Source organism: Sphaeramia orbicularis, chromosome 5 (assembly GCF_902148855.1).
Source record: "Sphaeramia orbicularis chromosome 5, fSphaOr1.1, whole genome shotgun sequence".
In the NCBI taxonomy this organism is placed as follows: domain Eukaryota; kingdom Metazoa; phylum Chordata; class Actinopteri; order Kurtiformes; family Apogonidae; genus Sphaeramia; species Sphaeramia orbicularis.
This window is the reverse complement of record NC_043961.1, coordinates 35,761,006-35,783,559: the sequence shown is the minus strand read 5'-3', so window position 1 is coordinate 35,783,559 and position 22,554 is coordinate 35,761,006. Positions and strand designations below refer to the sequence as shown.

Below are 22,554 nucleotides of genomic sequence, written 5' to 3'. Positions count from 1 at the left end.
CAGTAGACACAACAGTTCAAAGGATGAGGACAACTCTGACTGCAGGTTTTAACAAGTCACTCAGCAGCTACCCTTTGCCAAGGAAAGAAAGCCCTCAGAGAACCTGACATTAAACTGAACTAAAAATAAAGCCACATTTAGGTTTGCCCCAGGGCAAATAAGTTTTGCAAGATGAGAAAATGAAGCTTTTTGAATCAAAAAGCCCCGGATCTGACTTCATGTTTCAGCAAGTCAACTAGCAATTGGTTTTCCTTTACTGTACCCACAGCACACAAAGTGAAATGGCCTCAAGGTCATAATTATAATGAAGATTAAATAAAGGGATTATTGCTTATCACAGGTTAGGTCTGAAAAAAAAAATTATCACAGTACAATAAACAGTTTGAAAAGGATTAAACATTAGAGTTTGCACTGAATTGAACAGAACTCAGGGTTAACGACACAAAAACTTATACAGCAAAACACTGCATTCATGAGCTGTGACGTCTACTTAAACCTTCATCCTTGTACACAATAAGAAAAAAATTGCTGGTCAATGTATGCAGAGATCGCATGGCATATGAAAAATGTCTCACAGGATGAAAAGCACACACATAAAAAAAACCCACTACAGAATAATACACCAAGTGAACAGATTTAGTGTTTGGTTTCAGAGAACTTAAAATGTAAATTCTTTCATCATAGAAAACAACATGACTCCGCAAAATGCTAAAATACACAAGCAAACCTTTTGTTATGTGAAACCAGAGTCACAAAAAGAAAAAAAACATTTGCTTTGTACCATCACACGAACTTGAATCAAGACTCACAGATTCCTACTGGTAACACCAGCTGTACTGAAACACCATTACTAGGTCACAGAAGCAAGTGAACAGTTCATTATTACTACATTATAATCATTGATTAACAGCCACTTAACTCTTAACAAAATTGATTTGGTGAGTAAATTATTTTAATGCTGCTCAGTATGTTCCAAACAACCACTGCTTTATGTGCGCACACACTTATTATTGGCAATGACTTTGCTCTCCTTTAATCCAGGACTTCCAGTGAATGCTTATCCACCGTGGCACACATCAGTGGGAGCTAATTGACAAGTTTCCAGGAGCAGAATATACTGCTAAGACCTATTGTTCCTGCAAAACTGCAAAGCACTACCTAATACCTCCTTGATGGTCTCTGCAATAAATAGCAATGGCGAGAGTCCCATGACTGACTAAGTCAAACCGACAGAGAGAGCTCTGACGCCACTGCCCCCAGCCCCACAGTCTTTCACAGCCAATCAGCACTCCAGAATCTCTGGAATCTCTGGAAGTGGGAATGTGGGAACGCTGGAGATGTGAGTAATCTTTCTGTTGTGCAGCCCCTGTTTCCAAGCTGCCAAAGATCTGCGGCTATAAGGAGAACTCTGTGGAGCCAGCTCAACCTGGAGTCCAAAGTGGGACTTCTGAGAAGGCCTGCCTGGACACGACTTATCCAAGCAAGGAACCCACAAACACAAGGCCAAGGAAAACACTTGCAAACACAAGTAAGACGTGGTTTGTGTGTGCTCATATGCAGCTTTTACCAAGCAGTGTGTGCTTTAGTGCACAGAAGGGAGAGACACAAAAAGGCGTGTGTATTTTGCATTTAATTCAAAGACTACCTACTTGGTACACTACAATTTTCCAGAATGACTAATAATTCTTATTTATCTATAGCAAATGATTGCCATGAATAACAAATCCTTGCTATACTTTATTGGTTTACTATTGTAGAACTTGTTTGTTTCATTACATTAATATGTATTTTTTTAAATCAATATTTTGTCAAATTACTGATTACTTTAGTAAGTAGCCCTGTAATAAGTGGCATGTTGTACAGGAAGTCTGTCATTATTACAATGACCAAGTCAGTGTACATTATAGACACATGTCTGCATGTGTACTCACAGCTGTGCAGCAAACAGTCGGCTCATCTTTGCCACATGCTCGTTGTCGTCCATGTCGCTGTCCCCTTGGTCTCCGCTCAGTTTCCTCTTGGTGGGGCTGATGGGAGGGGGACCTGTCCTGTGACTGGAGATGGAAGATGAAGATGAGGAGGATGACGAAGAGGAGGATGAGGAGGAGGAAGACGAGGATAGGGAAAGGGACTGGAGTCTGGGATCTCCCCTCAAAGCTGCTTCACCTGAAGGATGATCAAAGACCAAGGACAAACAGTCATTAAAGGTTCTACTACAAAGGTTCACAAGGTAATCTGCAGCAGAGATCAAAAACATCATCTGAATATGAAATCTGACAGAGTAATAGCACCACAATAAAAGGGTCTCATTAAAAAATTGGCATATAATATTCTTCAACAAAACGTTACACGCATGACTGAGTATCAAACAAATCTGCACAATTCTGTCAACTCATGTTCTCACACTGCAACAGGGTGCCTAGCCATAAATGTAAATTATGGTAATTAACTGAAAAAAAAAAGGGTATTTACTAGTACAAGGCAACTGTTTTATTGCCACTCTAAACAAGTTCACCACAAAAAAAACTACCCCAGAACTGTACAAGCTGTGTTTCACCTTAAATTTGAGGTTTTGTTGATTTATACAGTTTGCTGAGAGAGGCATAAACCTCTGGCGTGAGCAGAGGAGTATCTGGTTTGGAGTGTTTTGGAAAAGAAATAGCTGAGGATGGGTCTTGTATTTGTGTGCAGTGTGTGTGGTGTGAACTATTTCTCTCTGTCTCTTGACTCTCTGTGCTTCCCTCCGGTCTTGCCCTGGTACAGAAGGCCTACAGAGTCATCAGTGAGTGGGAGTAAGAGCTGAAAAGAATCAGGAAAACTACCACTGGCCCTGTCTCAGCATGGGGACTTTCCACTGCTACAGCCTCACGTATCTATCTGAATTTTCCCAAACAAAACATCTTATTCCCACTCAAAGCTTTCTCCATAACTATTATTAGACTGAGAAAAACAGTGGCAAACACACTCCACACATTACTTATACTTTTGACAATCCAAAACTAATAAATCTGCAGAAATCACTATTACTTGGGTATTTTTATTTTGTAACTACGCAACTAATGATCTGAATAAGAAAAATGTACTAACATTTATTTTAAACATAACGAGTGTCACAATACTGCACTGCAATGCGCTAAGGGAGTTCTATTTAATTTAAACTGTACAGACGTAACACTTGTAACACTGCCCTCTTTATGCAACAAACTGAACAAGTGGTATAAGCATAAGTACATACAATTTAGGTGAAAAGCAGTTTAATCTAATCTGAAAGTAATTACTTCAGTCAAGCTCTGAAAAGGTTGTGCCACACACACAGAAACAATAAAAAGGCTTTGTAGTGTGATAAAACGTGCCACCAGAGTTCCACTGTGTATATTTAGCATGGCCTCCCAAACATATCAGCAACCCCTCCTGCCTTTTTCTCTCTGGCATGTTCCTGCTCGCCCCACCGTGTGCCATGGCAACAAGGATGACATCATCATTGTTTCTGGCAGGACACGGGGATGGCAATAAAAGGGCGATGGTGACACAAGGACCCAGGACAAATGGTTTATCAGAGGTACAAGGGTAAAGCACTGAGGAGTGAGTGAATCTGGGAAGGTTTCCCCCTGCAAACAAATATAAAACCTGACCATGTAGAGTCAAATACTGTTGGCCTCACTTCTGAAAAAGACTTGATCCAGATTTAAGTGCTTTCAGGTGAGAGTTTGTTGCACCTAAATCAAATGAAATTCTACCTCTAATATAGCTCATTATGAATATGGTTAACAGCAATTTTCCATTAAAGCGTCACAATTTAGTGTGAAAATCATCTTGCAGTTATGATAGGAAATATTGCAACTACCAATTGAGTCCATCAAGGAAGACACACAGATGACTCCTTTTTAGGTAAAAAGCAAAACAACAATTCAATAAATATTCTGACATTCACTAAGCATGTTTTTTCACAGTACCTCTCTGCTCAGTGTCACTAAATCAAAACATCACCAGACAACAGAGGTTGAAATTTTTAAACTTTGCAATTAGGTCCTCCTATATCTGGACATCTAAATCGCTGTCTTTTGCAATTATGTCATTGTACAGGATGATGCTGCAATTATAATTCCAGTCCTACATCATAATTAAATCTAACTTTAACCAATAGGATGTCTTGTACGGAAGCACCAGCTGTGAAGTTGTATACTGATGTATTTTGTCATTTGTTCACTCTTTTGTGCAGAAGAAAGAAAACTTCAGAACAACACAAGTTACTTCAACTGCATCTAAAACGAGGCTTACGCTGTCAGGGGCCAACAGCAAGAGTATATCCCTGAAACCCCTCCCCCCCCCAATCCTCTGCTATATATAAGTCTATCCACGATAGGCTAATTCTTAGACAGTCAATATAAACTCAATTTGAGCTTCATCAACCTGATAGTGGCAGAATAATGGTCAGAGAACCAATTTTTCCCGCCAAACTCCACCTAGTGTATGAAAATGACACCATATGAACTCTGGATGGTAGTGAGAAAATGGACATTTGTAAGATGATCAATATGAACCAAATTTTTATCTCAGTCAGCCAATTATTGCTTGATTTATGTCCCAAAAACTGATTTTCAACTAAAGCACCCCCATTTGGATGACTTCTAACACTCATAGAGAAGCTGAAATCGATAGGGTTCCCCTATGTTGGTTATCAAAGGACAAATCCAACCAAATCTGTCTTAGTCATCACGTTCACACGAAGGATATCCAGCGGCGGCATTAAGGGTAAAACCAATATGTCCCAAACCTTGATTTCAGAGATATACTAAAAATCATCTGCTCACTTTACAGAGAATATTAAATCACTCATTTATAGTCCCTAAAGAACATGCCGATACTACCGAATATGCTGTTCTGTCTTTAAATCAGCAGTCAGTCAGTAGAAGGCAGGTTGTTAGGCAGAAGTCTCCACTCTATCTTTCCCCTCTCTGCTCTCTCAGTTCATTAGGCCCACATGATCAAAGCCTGTTTCTCTTGACAGAACTTCAAAGTTTGGAATCAGGATGAGATTGGATTACAAACGGACATGAACCTCTATATCTCTCTCCATTTGCCTTTCCCTCTCCCCTTTTACGCTGCAACCACTTGGAAAAAAAAACAGCCTGAGCTTGTCCTCATCTATCTCTGCAAAGCAGCAAAATTATTATTTTTGGCCAAGTTTCTCAGTAAGCTGAACCTGTTTTTATGTTTTAAGTCCGTAGAGTTTCTAATCTTAACAACACAATCACAAAAGGCTCCGGAGAGGCTCTCGTCTTTGTCAGCTGAACTTTTAAACCGGATGTTAGATTGGTTTGATCTCTGACTGAGAGAAAAAGGGAGAGCAAGACAGATAGACAAAGAGGGGGCAAGGTTGAGGAAAGTACACAGTTTTAAGCAGGTTTTCAGCCTTGTTTACTTTCTCCTGTTCAACAGCAAAAAGGACAGTCAGCATTCCCCCAGCACCCCTCACTGCCAGGCCACAACTGATGGCAGCTTTACAGAAAGAGGGGAGGGATGAACTGAAAGAGAGATGAAGAGAAGTGCAGACAGAATGCAAAAACATTGCAAGACCATACATATCTTCCACATGAGTCTGAAAGCAAATGAACCATACAAGTGGATAATGTTCAGTATAGTGGAAAATACCAAGAGTGACATGGTAATGTTACACTCAAGGCTAACTACTGTATATCATTTGACTTAACAAGTGATGTGTCTTAATACAACATCTATTCATTCATTCATTCATTCAGCAAACTGTTCCTGGAAACTACAACTGGAAGGCAAAGATGGCAAATTATTAAAACCACAACAGGTAAGCACTAGGACAAAGACAAAAAAAAAAAAAAAGCAGCACATTTCCCCCGTTTGGTCTTTTCAGTTATGAATAAGACAGATCCTAGAAGGAAATAAATGAATAGTGTGTTTACATGCAGAAACATGCCCAAGAGGGTTTTATATTACAAGAAACAGACATGATATAGATAGAACAAACCACTTATTATCACACTAAAGCACACCTGGAATATAATTGGCCAAGTGCCACACAAATAATTAAGGAGAGCAGCTTTCAGAATGTGTTGATAGATCAATAAGTTTGTGTGTTTTTCTATGATAATATGTATGAGTGTAAAACCACACAAGTCAGAAAGCTCAGTGTATCACATTGCCCCTCCAGTCTCTTCTTGGCTTAAAAAGAGTCTTTTTTTTCCCACTCTTCACTGCTTGGTTCTTTTTATCTTTGTGTTCTTATCATAAGGCACATGATTCAGTCAGATTTTTGCTCAGTCAGCTAATAACATCAGACAAAAAAATAAAAATAAAAATAAGCACACACAAAAAGCAATACATGCTTTTAATCCTGCAGAGATGTTATTGCAGGGAAAGAAAGAAAACTGTGTCTTGACCATTTTGTCAAAGAGACACAAAAACTATCACTCCAAAGCCTTCACTCTTCACTGCTGTCAATTTCATCACTCATATGTAGTAGAAACCCGTTATGAATCTTTGCCACAACAAAGATGACTAGTGTGACTTGGCTCTAATCCCAGCACAATAGCAAACTGATTACAGCAGTGATAAAATGACAAACCACTATCACTAAAATTCTTGTGGAACTGCATGTGCGACAAGCAAAACGTGAAAAGTCGCATGCCTGAAAGCAACGATCATACCTGCTGTTTCACAAACAGCAGCCAAACTACTTTCCCTCTAGAAAACATTACAGACATATTCAAATAAAATCTGTTGACAGCAGCTGTAATCACACATTCAACCACAAAAATAAATAACTTGTGTTTCTGCCACCACTAGGTTCAGTAAAAGTCAGTTTTAAAGCATAGATTCATGTGTGCATTTGCAGCGCTGATATAGAGCTACAACCTTTCCTTCCACCTCTCCTATAAAATGATACTTGGATACCAGCCAAACCACCTCTCTGACACTCTCTGGCTTTCAGTCGCACTCTTTTAATAGGAAAGCTATTCAAGTTCATTACATTTTATCATGTCGAAAGGAGCTGCTAACTGTGCAACAGAGAACAGTGAGGAGAAAGTAGGCTAATGCACACCCAGAGGAGAGAGGGGAGATAAAAAAGAACATGACATTCTCATGGAAATTATTTCCTTTCATGCTGCACAAGTCATCTAAAGAAATAGATGTATTATCATTAACTACACACATTTCCTTCCTGCACCAGTTTCCTATTACTCTCCATTATTTCAAAATGGTCTTTTTGAAATGAGCTCTCTTAAAAAAAAAAAAAAGAGTATATGTAAAAATCATAAAACTTTGACTGGATTTCTGCTGGACAGCTGCAGATTTGCTTCTGGATCCAAACAAAGAAATGCTGTCAGTTCTGGACTTAGTTCTGCCTCTCTTCCTGCAGTTGAAGTCAGGTTCCGGACAGGGGACAGGACTTGGGTCTCGCCCCCAGAAAGACTGGATAATATCAGAAGTTCTGACATGTGAGCACTAATGGCAGAACAGAGTGGAGAACTTACACCACTCCAAAGTCAGCCACTTTGGTGGGATATGGAAGCTCCTGGTATGTTCCTAACACATTTAATCCTACACTGCTAAAGCTGAAAATAACATGTAGTCCAGAGAGAAAAGGAAAAGACTGAAAATGCAAAAAATCTGTATGCTTGCCCAGTTATAATCAGTTACGAAACAGTCATGGTGAGCTGCTAACAGCATTGCATCATTACAATAATTGACAAAATTGGAAAAACAAAGCCTAATACGATCAGCCAGACATGTAAGCACTAAACTAGCATAATAACAAACGCCAAAGGTTGATAGGAGTGAAACAGAGCAGAGTGAATAAGTGCAGTAGTAATCCCAAGTCAGCCATTGAAGAGGAGCACGCACACATGGCTTCAAGTCTGTGATTCAGTGTTTGATCTTAGTTATTAGCCAGATCTTCCTTCATAAAAAAAAAAATAACACAGAATAAAAAGATAAGATGGGCTAATAAAACACACTTCCCGTACTCCAGATAAGCTAATACTTCAAACTGGAATTGGACATAAACGCTCGTAGCGTGACGTTATGGGAAGAGTTCAAAAGTGAGCACCACTTTCACTCGATATTACAAACCATTCTACAATCAAAGTTATGAAACCCGTTGCTTTTCTTCCTAAATCTGAACATAACTTAGTGGTAGTTAGCTAACTTCAACTCAACTCCGACCGTGTCAACAACGTCGCTAGCGTAATGGCAACAACGGCCAGAGCAAAGTTTTGAAAACAACCTCCAAAACACGCAGAAAACACACACAAAAAAAACCTCACCTTCGTAGCAGAGAATGCCAATGTTGTTGTTCATTTTGTCCAGGTACTGGTAGTTCAACAGGTCCATTTTCGTGAGTAGCATTTATCGACTTTAAGCAACAAAAAAGACCAGCTTTTTTTTTCTCTTTGAAGCGACGGTCAGAAAGCTAAAGGCCCAGCCTCCAACTTTAGTTTTCTAGAAAAACCCGCCGACTAGTTAGGGTCTTAACCGGATAGCCACAGTTATTTTGGATAACTTTAGGATACTTTTAGGAGATATTAATGAATGTATCGCGGTGAGAAAGATCACAAAAAAAAAGAGTAGCGTCAGTTGTCCTCACAGCCAGCTGTAAGTCGACTGCACTGACACGCAGGCTATGCTTGGTATGACTCCTATGCTGCTCCAGTGGTTTCCTCTGCTGCGGACGGGGACGCACTGGGCATGCTCACTAAATCCCCGGAGCGCCTCAAATATCAGGGATGTTTTACGCGCAAGATCAGCCCCTCCAAACACATCCAGAGAGACAGGGAGGGAAGGAAGGGGGAGGCAGAAAGAGCACTACCAAATGTATAAAGGATACAACACAATAGGCCTCTATAATGGATAAGAATCACGGATGAGAATATATACAACAAGTAGGCTACATTACCTCAGACTAGGGATGTAATGATTACCGGTATAATGATAAACCGTGGTAAAACTGCAGATGGTTTAAATTCTAATTATCATGATAACCGTGTTTGATTACCGCACTTTTAGGGGAAAAAACCCTATGTAAAGATCTGCTTTTATGTCAAATATTTGAGTATACAGGGTGTCCCATAAGTCTCCATACATAGGAGACATAATACATTCCATACAAATATGGTTCTAACATGTATTTCTTTATATTTCTTCTTTATAGTTCTTCAGCAGACACACATTGAAATGTGTTCCCGACAAAATGGCAGTCATATAGAGCATATTATATAAATAAAAATGGTTTATGTCAAGAAACATTTATTTTTCCTATGTATGGAGACTTATGGGACACCCTGTAGTTTTTATTTATTACAAATTTGATTTTCTATACCTAATATTTGGAACCAATATTCACTTTTAAAGTCTTTGAAAAGGTTCATTAAGCATCTTTGTGTTATTTATGCAATAAATTATATACATTTTTCAATTCGGATTTTATATTTTTTTGTGTTTTCTGGCCTTTTATGTTGATATAGTAGGTTAAAGTGAAAAAAAAAATAGGCAGATGATATAGATGAAGTTGTGCTGAAAAAAAAAACAAAAACAAACATGGGTATTGTAAACATTTCTTCATGTAGTATATAAAGGCAAAATCAAAAGTACTGAAAAACAGACAAAATAGGCTCAGACCACTAAGGGTTAATATTTGAACGTTTCTGCCAACAGAAGGGGCATTGTGCCTATTATTTTATTTGTTTTTTTGTTCTTAAATACAACTTGGTTAAAATAATTTCAGTGTGTGTATAAGTACTTTTTGAACATTTTAACACAATTTCAACAATACTGCGATAATAATGATAACAGTGATAATTTTGGTCACAATAACCATGATATGAAATTTTCATATTGTTACATCCCTACCTCAGACCTACATCTAATCCCTGAGGTAGTGATAAAGGAACACAGATTCAACTAATCTTATCACAATGTCCAGACACAATGAGGCCCTGCACGAATATTATGGGATATTAGACTGACTGCACAGAAGCAATAAAGTTACGGTAGATAAATAACTTGTCTTATACTGCTGTGCATTCATAGACACATACACATGCATTTGATTGTTTAAATCCTGGGATGAAAAGAGAAAAAGGAAAAATGAGGATACATATAAGTAACTGGAAACTTGAAAATAGAAGAGACAATGAAAGTAGTACTACTTCTCCTACACAGGTCAATGACGTTTCCAGCTCAAGAATGTAAACTGGACTTAGTGATAAGTAATGGCTGTTGTAACCATGAATATTTGTATTATTGGCATTGTTATTATTATTATTATTATTATTATTATTATTATTATTATTATTAATGTTTCATCTGGTCGGAGATTGTCCACATGTCTTCAGTATACTGGCATTGATAACTGTCATAAGGTGTGGAAATGTATAGCATGTATGGCCTAAAACCTTTTTTTTTAATTTAATTTTATTTTTATTTATTTATTTACTTATTTATTTATTTATGTTTAGTTGTTTTTTGTTTTTTTTTTTTACTATTATTTTGCTCTTTTTTATTCTTTTTTTCATATATAATAGAAAAATTCAATAAAGATCAAGTCATTAAAAAGAACATAGAAGAGATAATATAAAAGAAAATACACTGTTGGCTATAAAGTTGGAATTTTTTTTATCATAAAATGATTGTTTTGAATTCATTCTTCATAGATAAAATGAAGGACTCAGTATGTGATCATTACCCCTGGTCAAAGGTGATTACTGATGTGTATAAATAGGAATAAAAAAATAAGGAATCTGTCTGAAAATGTTATAGGCAATGGATTAATAGGGATTTTATTCTGTGAAATGTATGCACTGTAGTGGATTCATCAGCTGTCTGCAGTTTTTAATAAACACACATGAAATAAACCTCATATTCTCTGTTAATGACAAAAAGTGAACTAGTGAACCTCATTTTCACAGTAGGTCTTTCCTGCCCCCTGGTGTCCATGATGGGCTGTGCTCAGGCTTTGTCTTCAGTTAAAGGACTGATGTAGAAAAAAGTATGAGACAAACGGTTGAATAGATGAAATGGATACTGTGTTCATAGATGGCGAGAATAAGATTTTGACAGTTATTGCGTTACATAGGGTGTATGGATACAATAGAGAACAATTTCCTCAGGGTATGTGACAGAGCATAATGATCAGGGTGTGGTTGTGAGCATGAGTTTACACACACAAACACACCTGCAGTAATTATGTGTGTGTTTTTGTTTTCACGCGATACATACCTACAAACACACAGACCTAGATACTAACAACTACAAAAAAGCACAAGAAAACAGTCATTTAGATCAGCAACACAAAATGAATCTAAAAAGAAGAGAAAATTATGTGTCAAGACAAACTTGTAATAAAAGAAAAAGTTTCCAGGTCTGGAAGACTTTCAACCACCATAAATTACACTCAACAGCAGACTGACCAGGCCGCCTTTAAACCCAAAGCAACAGCTACTCTCCTGACCTCTGGCTCACTGACCAGGTCCTCCCTTCTAACACTGCTAAAAACTAGATTAGGAGACCAATTACCCAGAGGACTTTGCCCCTGTCTCTCATTCCCTCCCTCACCCACTCACATAGCCTCAACTACAGAACACATGCTTCACAAATAGTAACACATCCCACCAACCCCGTCTGTTTTATAGTGCACACACTGCACTCATTTCTAGTCAAAATATCTCATCACACTTAAAATAAGACATCATCACCTAAAGAGTAACTTTCAGTGAGATATAAGAACTTATTTTTAGACAATAGATCATGAAAATTTTATTTCAAGAAATCTTACCAAGATAATTTTCACTTGTTCCATTGGCAGATTTTTTTGCTTAATTCAAGATTTTTTTTTTTTTTTTTGCTTAATTCAAGCAAAACAAATCTGCCAATGGAACAAGAGAAAATTATCTATTGTGATCTATTGTCTAAAAATAAGTTCTTATATCTCACTGAAAAGTTACTCTTTAGGTGATTATGTCTTATTTTAAGTGTGATGAGATATTTTGACTAGAAATGAGAAAAATACACTTGGTAAGAGTTTGATTTTTGCAGTGCATGCACATACATAAAAGCATCTCCCCTCTTCCCTCATTGTGAATCACACCTAAGGAACATGGTTCTTGTCTCATTGGACATCCGTTGGTTCCATTCTAACATGCTACAGAGTTCAAGCAGAGAGTCCAGTCAGTGCAAGTGTTACTCCAACAAGCCAGTGCTGCAGGTTAAAACAAATTCATAGACATACTGTCCTCAAACTGAGTCTGCACCCAAACTCTGTCACCTAGTTAACACTGTTAGTATGATGTACTTATAGTGTGTGACAGCACAGAAATAACAGCTGCAGGAACTGTTACTTTAATGGCCGCTTTAAAAATAAGTGGTTGTTTAGTTTTTAGGAAACAGCACATAAACTGTAAACACAGCAAACATGACGATGCCATTAGTTCTTGTCAAACTGTCTTGCTGTAAAGCATAGTTTTCACACAGGTTTTCAGACTGACAGAGACAAAATGCCAATGAATTATGGATGCATTGGATTTTCTTGACAAAAAAAAAAAGGAAAATCATCACTTTGTCATGTACTTGTGTTATTTGACGACAGGACCAAAGTCAGTCAGGAGTCAGACACCATTTGTCTGATAAATAAATGAGTTTGCTCCAATAGCGTTCACGGACAAGTTGACGCTTAATGGTTGTTTGTTGTTTCTCTTGTGGCTTCATTCACTGTACATAAACCTGTCCTGTAATAATCATACAATATCAACCTTACAAATGTATTTCAGTCAGAATTACTGTACTCATTCTGACCTAGTATGCTGTAGGATTTAATATGTATACTAAGAAGATTAATGATTACATAACAAGTTGGTTAACTTCCATCTCTTCTTTCCATAGGGGCAAGTTGTTACACATAACTTAACTAATGCTAAGCTTTCTCCTTCCTGTTTTCATCACCATGACTCAGACGACTGAAAGTAAAATGCTGACTGTGAAAGGGCTGATTATCTGCAGTGATGTAAGCTATAGGAAAGACCCTTTAAAGAACAAAAAAAAACATTAATTTAAGTAAAAGCATAATGTTTTAAGTGTAGAAGAGCATCCTTTTTCATGTAGTCCACGTATCCAAGTACACTCCTTTTGTTTAACGTCCCAGACACACCATCACTCATCATTTCCAGTGGAGAAGTCCTGTTTCCCTTTCATCATCCCTTTACTTCCTGTCTCTCTATGTATTTATCTAATCTATGAGGACAAGACACCACCAAACCTACTTAATCTCCTGTGGTGTTGTGTGTCTTTGTGAACAGGTCTGGACTTCTCCAGGGAATGGGTGTGTCTGTTTAACAACACTGCACAGGCTAGGTGGCGATTCACTAATGCCTTATTAATACCCCGCAGTGTTTCGAAACAAACACAAGCGAAATGAAAACCCGCAGAATGATGACAGAGAGATTAAAAAAGCCACCCTGCTTTTGTCTTCCTACCTTTTGTGATTCTGTCTTTGATTTCATTCTATTTATTTATTTGTTAAACTTATTTAAGGATCTTTATGTCAAGTTAAGACAGGTAAAGGAAGCGAAAATGCTGAGGCATTCAATTTGAGCTTCATTACATAACATGAATGACAACATGATTTTTACAAGCCTGGGTGGCAACAAGTCTTTCACTAGTAAGGATCAGAGGTCATATCCTTGGTAACTTTATGGCGCCCTCTGTTGAAATACCCTCACTCCACTATGTGCTTTTTTTTTTTTTTTAATCAAATACAATACATATAAAAGCAACATAAAGAGTTAAAGGGGTCAAATTTTGCTAAACCCACTTTCATTACTTTTTGGTACATTTATTTGTGTATTTGGACCCTAATAATTCCGAAAGTTTGAATTTGAACCCTCCAGGTGCTGCAAAGCTATCTTTATATTTATTCTGGCAAAAATCGAGTGGCTTTCTACAACCTGTTTTAATTCCTGCTTAATTTGTTACATTTTACAACTAGTTAAATCACAACATTTGCACATATAAGGTCAAGCCCTCTGACGAACATTTCTCCAAATACGCCATAACTGTTTATAAGCAGCAACGGTTGTAGTAAAAACTATGTCCAAACTTCAAGCTGATTACCTAAAATGCTCAGTTGTTGGTTGTATTAATGAACACAAGTGGCTGAACAGGACAGAAAGCAGGGTCAACAACCTGGAGGGGGTGGGGTGTGAAGTGGCTCATTTGCATTTAAAGGGCCAGCGCTCAAAACGACCTTTCTGGTGTCATTACTCAGAAATAGGGTTGAAGATGGACCTGTGGAGTTGAATTAATGAAGAATTCAGACCCAAGCATAGCATTTACAGCTTATGTAGACCACAGGGAAATGTGTTAAAATGCATAATTCCATTTTAAAAAGCAAAATATCACTCCTTTAAAGACATGAATTCACTGTGAAATGTGTTGTCTCAGCATGTGTTATGAGGACAGTTACTTAATAACTATGACTTTTCCACAAACCTTGAGGGTGTAGAAGGTTTAATTGCACATATAATGTGTACAAACACCTGCAAAGAAAAGACCTGTATTTCAAGTTTAGAAAGCCAACAGCGTTTTACATTTTGTGACCTTTTCAGGCATATTTGCAAAAACTACATAGCTTGGTCAAAATGTTTGAGACTGCACCGTGTCACACTCTCTTACTGTTTTACTTCAGGTGTTGAGTACAAAATAGAAGTGATGTTTAAGGCAAAGAAGTTTATATCATGTTACTGAACATTCAGGGGCAAAATTACACAGCTGGAATGAGACACCATTACAGCATGTCCCTGGAGTGTCAACATATAAAGATCACCATCACACTTTAAGAAATGGAAGTATCAGGTTGCTGCAGCAAAACAATGTTAACAACAGGTTATTGTGTAAGAGTGAAGCTATTATGCCTTTTCCCACTTTTGTGTTCTGTGTGTGTGTTTGTGTGGCAGATGGTGAAAGGTGGAGACCCTGGTAGATGTTAATACACCTGAGTTTTTGTTTAATATCAAACACCGTTCTCACATTCGCCTGTGGTGGGTGTGTACTATTTCATAAGGTTATAAGATACAATAATGGCCAATTCCAATTACTGTAAATCTCTCTTAAATAATAATTTGTCACAGCAATTGAATTGAGTTATATTATATTCAAAAGGTCATATTTCAAATGAAAATGTCTCTGTATGTTGCAAGAATTTCATAGTTTGATTTCCAGTAGATTCACAGACCTGTTAATATGGAGATACGGGAATAATGTTATTAACAGTAGCTGTGTTTCTATAAAATGTCAAGAAAATCTGAAGCTAACTTTTAAAAAAAGTCACAAAAACATAAATTGGAATGATGCAAGTTTTCTTTCACTGGTTTGACTGCTAAAGGCTGCATTATATTACCAGCAGGTGGCGCTATTGGCTACATTACACATAGGTCTAATAAACAGAGCAGAAGAAGTAGAAGAAGAAATGAGCTGTCTGTTTTCCATCTAAAATGGCTGTTGATTTTTTCAGTGGATGAAACAGAGGAATTGTCTGATCTCATTAGTCTTCACTACTAGACATGTTTTCACAGACGCAGTCTCAGAAAAAATTATTAGACCACCCCTTGTTTTCTTCAGTTTCTTGTTCATTTTAATGCCTGGTACAACTAAAGGTCCATTTGTTTAGTCAAATATAATGGTAACAACCAAAATAGCTCATAAGAGTTTAATTTCAGAGCTGTTATCCATCCATTTTCCATGTTTTCTTGATAATAACCAAAATCACTTTAGTTCTTACATCAGTAACTATGGCATTGTACTGACAAAAACAGTGCTTTTAGGCATTCCATGTTTTCTTTTCTGTCTGTTTTAGTCACATGATACACACAGGAGTTAGTACTTGATTGCATAACCATTGTTTTTGATGACTTTTGATGGTCTAATAATTTTTTTCCGTGACTGTATATGGGAAGATGCAACTAACAGCCAACATTTTTCAATTCCTTCATACACATTATTCTTTGGGGAAAAAAATGCCAAAAAAATACCTAAAGCAAGTGAAAACCCTTATTTTGAGAAATTCTGGAAGTTTTTTCCTCAAATTGTGACATTTCTATAAATAATTTCTGGTGCAAAATTTCAAAATGTGCATTAAATATCTCTGTGGAAATGCATCTACTGTTGAGCTGACAGTTTAGGGCAGGGGTGGGCAATTAAGTTTCCTATGGGGCCACATGGGAAACTTTGACAGTTGTTAAGGGCCGGATCAATACACTTGCAGCTCTCCTTAATCTCGCTCTCTCTCTCTATCTCTCTGTCTCTCTCTCTCTCTCTCTCTCTCTCTCTCTCTCTGTATACTTTACTATAATATAAATACAGTAAATGCAACAATACAATAATAAAATGAAAATGTGGAGCACAGAATACAACTATTTAATGAATATTCACAAAAAGACTTTCAAAAATGTGCAAAACCAGCTCCAAATTAACTTTAGATGAAAAACTATAATTGCATACAGCTTTGTTTGTTTGCATATCACAGTTCCTTTTCTTTTTCTTTACCTCTGACTTCAGTAAAGAAATACTTTCAAGTCTATGTCTTGTTAAAAACTCTGCATTTGGAATCAATCATTCTTTTTTTGCCGTTAGCTGACATCCTCATGAGCTGAAACTGACCAACAAACCAATCAGTGCATAAGCCTTATGCAAGTACAGAAAGTATGTGTGAAAAAAAAAGATAAATTAGCAGATCCTTCAAAATAAAAGCAGTGGTGTTGTATTGGTTATGTCTATTATGATGATATATATTTGCATTGACTTTTAATTTGCCAATGACCTCATGTGGGCCAGTTAGGGTCAGCTGTCGGGCCGCATGTGGCCCCCAGGCCTTACAATGCCCAGGTCTGGTTTAGGGCCTGATTATGGTTCGTGTTCAAATCCAAGCTAATCTTGCAGGCAAGTGAAAATATCAGTATCTGTCCTTTGGTGTGGACTGACTGTATTTTTATGGCAGCTTGAACTGTTTGTGCAGTGAAGACAGGTTTTAAATTGCAGTATCAGATAGCGGTGACACTTAACAGGAAGCCGGATTGCCTGTGCGCTATGATCAACAATCATCACACTTTCTTGTTAATGTTATACTGGCTGCAGTCACAGGAACAAGATAAGCCTTTAGTTTTCTCTCACTGTAAAGACACTGGAGCTTTTTCTCTGCCAAATTTCTTTAAAGTCCATCTGTTCTCTTCCACCGTTAAAGGAAACCATCACACTGTAACCCTGTTATAGTGTTTTTCTGTTCGGTTTTCCTTCCTACTTTTAATCTACTAAATTAACAAACCTTCTCACTGATAATGTAATATGAGGCCTTTTTTAGCCTTTGCCAAAGTCCAATCCTAACCTCCTCTTACCCAGTCGGTCACCAGTCATAATTTTGTTTCCAGCAAAAAAGCATTAGAAGTAGTAGCAAGCAGTGACTGTATCATATTGATGGAAAAAAGTGTAAAAATATCTGTCTGACACAATGATTTGAACTCTCATTGATTCTGGAAAAACACTTGTATTGAGTAACTCATACCGCTGCTTGCTTTTATGGCCCTGAACAGATCTTACATCTGCTAATGGAAAGTCATCTCTGCTCCCATTGGCCAGTGGGACCTATGACAACATTCTTGCCATGCTAACAATTAGCTGGTAACAAACTGACCTGAGGGGCTTATCATTTATAGGCCAAGACTGCTCCTATGTGGGACAGCAGGCACTGTGCCACTACCACTCATGTTCTGCATCTGTGCCTGTATTACAGCCTCAGCATGCTCAGATGTCATCAACACAACCTTACACCAGGATGCCAAGACTACACATACAATACATAGTTTTCTGCACAAACATGAAATCCCTGCTTCATATGTTTTTTGTGAAAATCCGGATTCGTGTCACTTCAAAATTGAATCTATACCAGGGAAAGAGAGACATTAAATATTGACTGTTAGTATAAATGGGTCTGTGTGTGTCTAGACCAGTCTGTCAGGATTAAATCAACTGACTGTACTAATCACACAGAAAATTCACACCAGCAATAATAGTTTCTTTGCACTAAAAGGTTGACTTTCTCTGTGAGAGGCACTGCAATCCAGTTGCATTTTATTCTGAGTAACCATGGCGAGTGCTATCAAAAAGGAGGAATGTAAAGTATGTGTGGTCAGCACAGAACTGAGGAAAAAGTTCCCTCACTAAGACAGCAGAGCCAGTATGAGACTAACGGCCGGTCAGCAAGTGTGGCATTTACTGTGAGGGAATGTAGGACATGAGTTTAAGGTGCCCAGCCAAGAAGCTAGTGCATGAGGAGCAGCTTAGGCCCGAGCATGATATTCATTCAATCATTCTTGTCAGATAAGGACATTCAGTTTTGAAACACAGTTGGTTATAAGTGGAAGGAGTGTATATTAACCCTTTCATGCACAGTGATCACTCCAGTGGACAGTTCTTCTCCAGCTGTTCTCTTGTATATTCATGGTTTTTGTTCTTTTAGTTCCATATCAGCCAACACAGTGGACACTTCTGCATCATCCCATACACTGACATTCAGACCATTACTGTAACTTTACTGTTCTTGATAAACCTGATCTGCACTAACATGTTTGAGTATATATTTATTTATTTATTTATTTATTTATTTATTTATTTAGTGTTATGTCCATGAAGTGAGTAATAGCTAGTATTGGAGTATGACCGTATGACCCCTAAGGATTAAAATGAGAGAAAACATCAGATTAGCTGCATTGAAAATGTTTTTATTTCATAATTTTCACACAGTATATCACTTTCTGATATTGCGTTTTAAATACGTGTTTCTTTGCTTCAAAAATTAAACACATGGTGGACATTTTTGTAACTATGAAAAAAAGGTTTGTTAAAAAAAATTAAATTGTATTGTTTGTTTGTTTTTTTCAGGCCTAAAGAGGAATAAAAACACTCAGGAAAAAAAATGTGACTAAGGTTCTCATAATTTGTGCATGAAAGGGTTAAAAAAAAAAAAAGCTGTACATCCTGACCTTTTCAGTGTTGGGCAAATATTTAAGGTTTCATAACAAATTGTCTCCTTGTAATGCCAAATACATAGAATTGCCCTTTTTCTATCTTATTAGAGCAACCTTTCCTAAGTTCAGGGTAGCAGGAGTTGTTTTTATTTGGTTGTCAATTCAAGGTAAAATGCATAATAAGATACATGATAGTTAAAGGGGTCATATTTTGCTAAACCTACTTTTATTCATCTTTGGTATATTTATTTGTGTATTTGGACCCTAATAGTTCAAAAAGTTTGAATTTGATCCCTCCAGGTGCTGCAAAGCTATCTTTATATTTATTTTGGCAAAAATTTAGTGGATTTCCACAACCTATTTGAATTGCTTTTTCATTTTTTCGTCATGACATTTGCACATATAAGGTCAAGACTTCCAACAAACATTTCTCCAAGTACAGAGAAACAGGACAGAGCAACACGGTGACCAACCTGGAGGGGGTGGGGCATGAAGTAGCTCATTTGCATTTAAAGGGCCAGCGCTCAAAATTACCTTTCTGGTGTCATTACTCAGAAATAGGGTTGAAGATGGACCTGTAGAGTTTAATTAACCCATAACGGCCCAGTGCTACTTTTGTGATAGTTATGAAATTTGTTTTTTTCTATATTTAACTTTTTTAAGTGATTTATCACAATTTATTATGACATAATCCTCTGTATTTTGTGTTTTTTCTGTGAACATCAGGTATTTTCCTATATTTAATTTACCGATAATGTAGATCTTCGAAAAGGCTCAGATTAAAGTCAAGGGTTATTGTATCAAAAACAGAAAAAAATGGAAGAAAAAGTAACTTTTTCGGCAAAATATATCATTAACTGAACATGAACCAAGTGCCTCCATCCACTGTCACTGATCCAACTCCATGGATTTTACTTGTGAATCAATGTTGTAGAAGATGACGGTGTTTCCACATTCACTAAGAAGCCTCTAAATATCCATATGGGTCATTTCTGATGACCATGAAAAGATGAATAACTGTATTTTACACCAATTATTTACATGTATTGATAGGATTAGTGGATTAGAAGTTATTAAACATTTTAGATCAGTAGATGGTTTTAGTCATCGGTGGCTGTTTGGGTCTTTATGGGTTAATGACGAATTCAGACCAGGGCATAGCATTTACAGTTTATGTAGACCACAAGGAAATGTTTTTAAAAATGCATAATTCTACTTAAAAAAGCAAATTATGACCCTTTTAAATTCATTTTCTGAGTTGAAATAGAGTCTATCAGTGTTGCCTTCACTAAAGCCATGTGAAAGATAAACCAAAGTTGTAAAGATGAGACAAGATGGATATAATGTAAAATGTGTTTAAGTCATCACTGTTTTGTGGATGAAAGAGGCTGTAAAAATGTAAACATTAATGGAAATCATGATACGTATTTGTAATTTGGGGTCTCAAGCTGAAAAGCTGTGGAGACCAGTGTAAGAATTCAATATGGACAAACAGGAAACAGAGGAAAGAGAAGAGGATGATGCACTTAATGCCTCAGTTTGGAATCTAGTTAAGAGGTACATGTTTTAGCAGATGAGTTACCAGGTCACCCCACTAAACCTGTTTGAAAGACGATAAGAAAGCTCTGGGATGTAGGCTGGATGCAAACCAGGTGAACTGAACAGTGGACCCAGAGGAGGAGTAGTTGGTAGTACAGCAGACAAGGGATTAGTTACAGAGAAAGGAAGGTAGTGGAAGTATCAGACCAAATGAGAGGGCAGGCAAAAGACGGGCAGGACACAAAGCATCAGAAAACAGCACCAATCAATAAACTGGATCAGCAGCAAGAGAGAGGAAACGGTCAGGGGTAAAGCTTAAAGTTATAACAAGTTGATTGGCAGCAGATAAACAAACTGGACTTATCAACACAGAGGCACGGAGCAATCTGGATGACGGCTGAGGGAAGTGGCAGGTATATATACAGAGGCTGTGATTACTCCAGGGAAGGGAAGATGGAGTGTCTATGGAGGTGGAAGGAGACGAGTGTACGGTGCAGGGGAGCCAATAAGCAGAGGAGATGGACTGGAGCTATTTGCTGGTGAAACCCTTTGAGGGTTTAATAATGAGAAAATGTTGTGATTCACTAAAATTAACATCACAGAGGGGCCTTGGCTGCTTATTCCCCCTGAGGTAGAGTTTATCATGAGTTTATTATGTTACAAAGAGAAAATAAATCCAAATGCAAAATGATTATTCACCCAAACAAGATGATGATCCTCAAAGCTTAGCATGAATAGAAGTGCTTGTGTGTAGAGAAAAACAAGGGTCTATTCTATTTAACCTTGTGATTTGCTGCTGTGACCTGTTGACACTTTGACCCCATGACCTCAGTCACCTATTGGCCTTTGTCTTAATGAACCATGACACTATCCAACCACTGATAGTGTTGTGAATGCCTGTGTGCCTGCACGTTGTTGTTGTCAGTTGTAGAGTTAAAGCTGGATCTAACTGGAACTGGCGAGTGTTTCATCTACTTTGATCAAATGCTGCATAAACTTTTTTTTTTATACCCATTCTAAAGCTGTTTTAGTATTGGGAGATGCAGTAAGCTTAAGCAAATGTGAGTGAATTTCAACCCTCAACAATGCTATTTACATAATGAAAATGCCATTTTAAGCAATATGTTTATGTTTTGTCGGCACCAGCTGCCAGTCCACCAAACCAGCTGCTGAATATATGGTTCTAAAATGCAAACCAACCAGGTTTTAAAGGATGTGATATTCTACAGACAGTAATTGCACTTTATGATAGAAAAGAGAGACAAAATGGGAATAAAAGAGAAGAACGGCAGATGTGTATTCCCTTGTAAACTATTTTGACTTCATCAGGCCGATAATGCGTTTGCTGATAAGGACATTTATCTGCAGCAGACTCCTTGACCCAAACACACCCTGATAGGGAATGATAAGTCTAACATTGTTCAAAGTTAATGACATCATCGTTCCCCTATAATCAATAAAAGGTGAATACAGGGTCACCGATAGGAAAGTAACCAATAAAAAACCCCAGTGGTGTTCGACACAATAGAGCATAAACCATGTTAAACATGCCTCACACTATTTTTTTATCTTTATTGCATATAGACAAAGTTGAACACATGCATACTGTAAAAGTTATGTAGAGCATGCACACTTATCGTGTTCATTGTGAAGCACGTACGAGTGCACTGTTTACAGCAGACTGTAGCCATAAACAGACACTTCATAGACAGATCAGTGCACACCTAATTATGTAATCACAACTGGCAACTAGGGATGCACCGATACCACTTTTTTCCAGACCAAGTACGAGTACTTACGTTTGAGTACTTGCCGATACAGTGTACCGATACGAGTACTTAATAATCCCATTCCAGTTCTTAGTTCCTTTTGTAAATGTGCTTTATTGTCGTTGTCATTAGTCTGACTGGAACAAAGTGCTGCTACTGACATCTAATGTGTTGGAATGAGCATTTCTCAATTAATCCACCAGGGA

General features: G+C 37.5%; 1 protein-coding gene across 2 annotated transcripts in view; it reads right to left on the bottom strand.

Annotated features, from left to right (window-relative positions):
• vgll4b (vestigial-like family member 4b) overlaps nucleotides 1-22,554 on the bottom strand; it is a 46,612-nt gene that overhangs the window by 12,460 nt on the left and 11,598 nt on the right. The window contains exons 1-2 of one of the 2 annotated variants that reach the window (XM_030133933.1): nucleotides 8,301-8,706; nucleotides 1,932-2,166 (exon numbers count right to left, since the gene is read on the bottom strand). In XM_030133933.1, the coding sequence (XP_029989793.1) occupies nucleotides 1,932-2,166; nucleotides 8,301-8,382 (317 nt within the window). In that variant the 5' untranslated portion in view covers nucleotides 8,383-8,706. Of the gene's footprint in view, nucleotides 1-1,931; nucleotides 2,167-8,300; nucleotides 8,707-22,554 lie in introns of those variants that run through there. The other variant, XM_030133934.1, reaches the window with a different exon arrangement.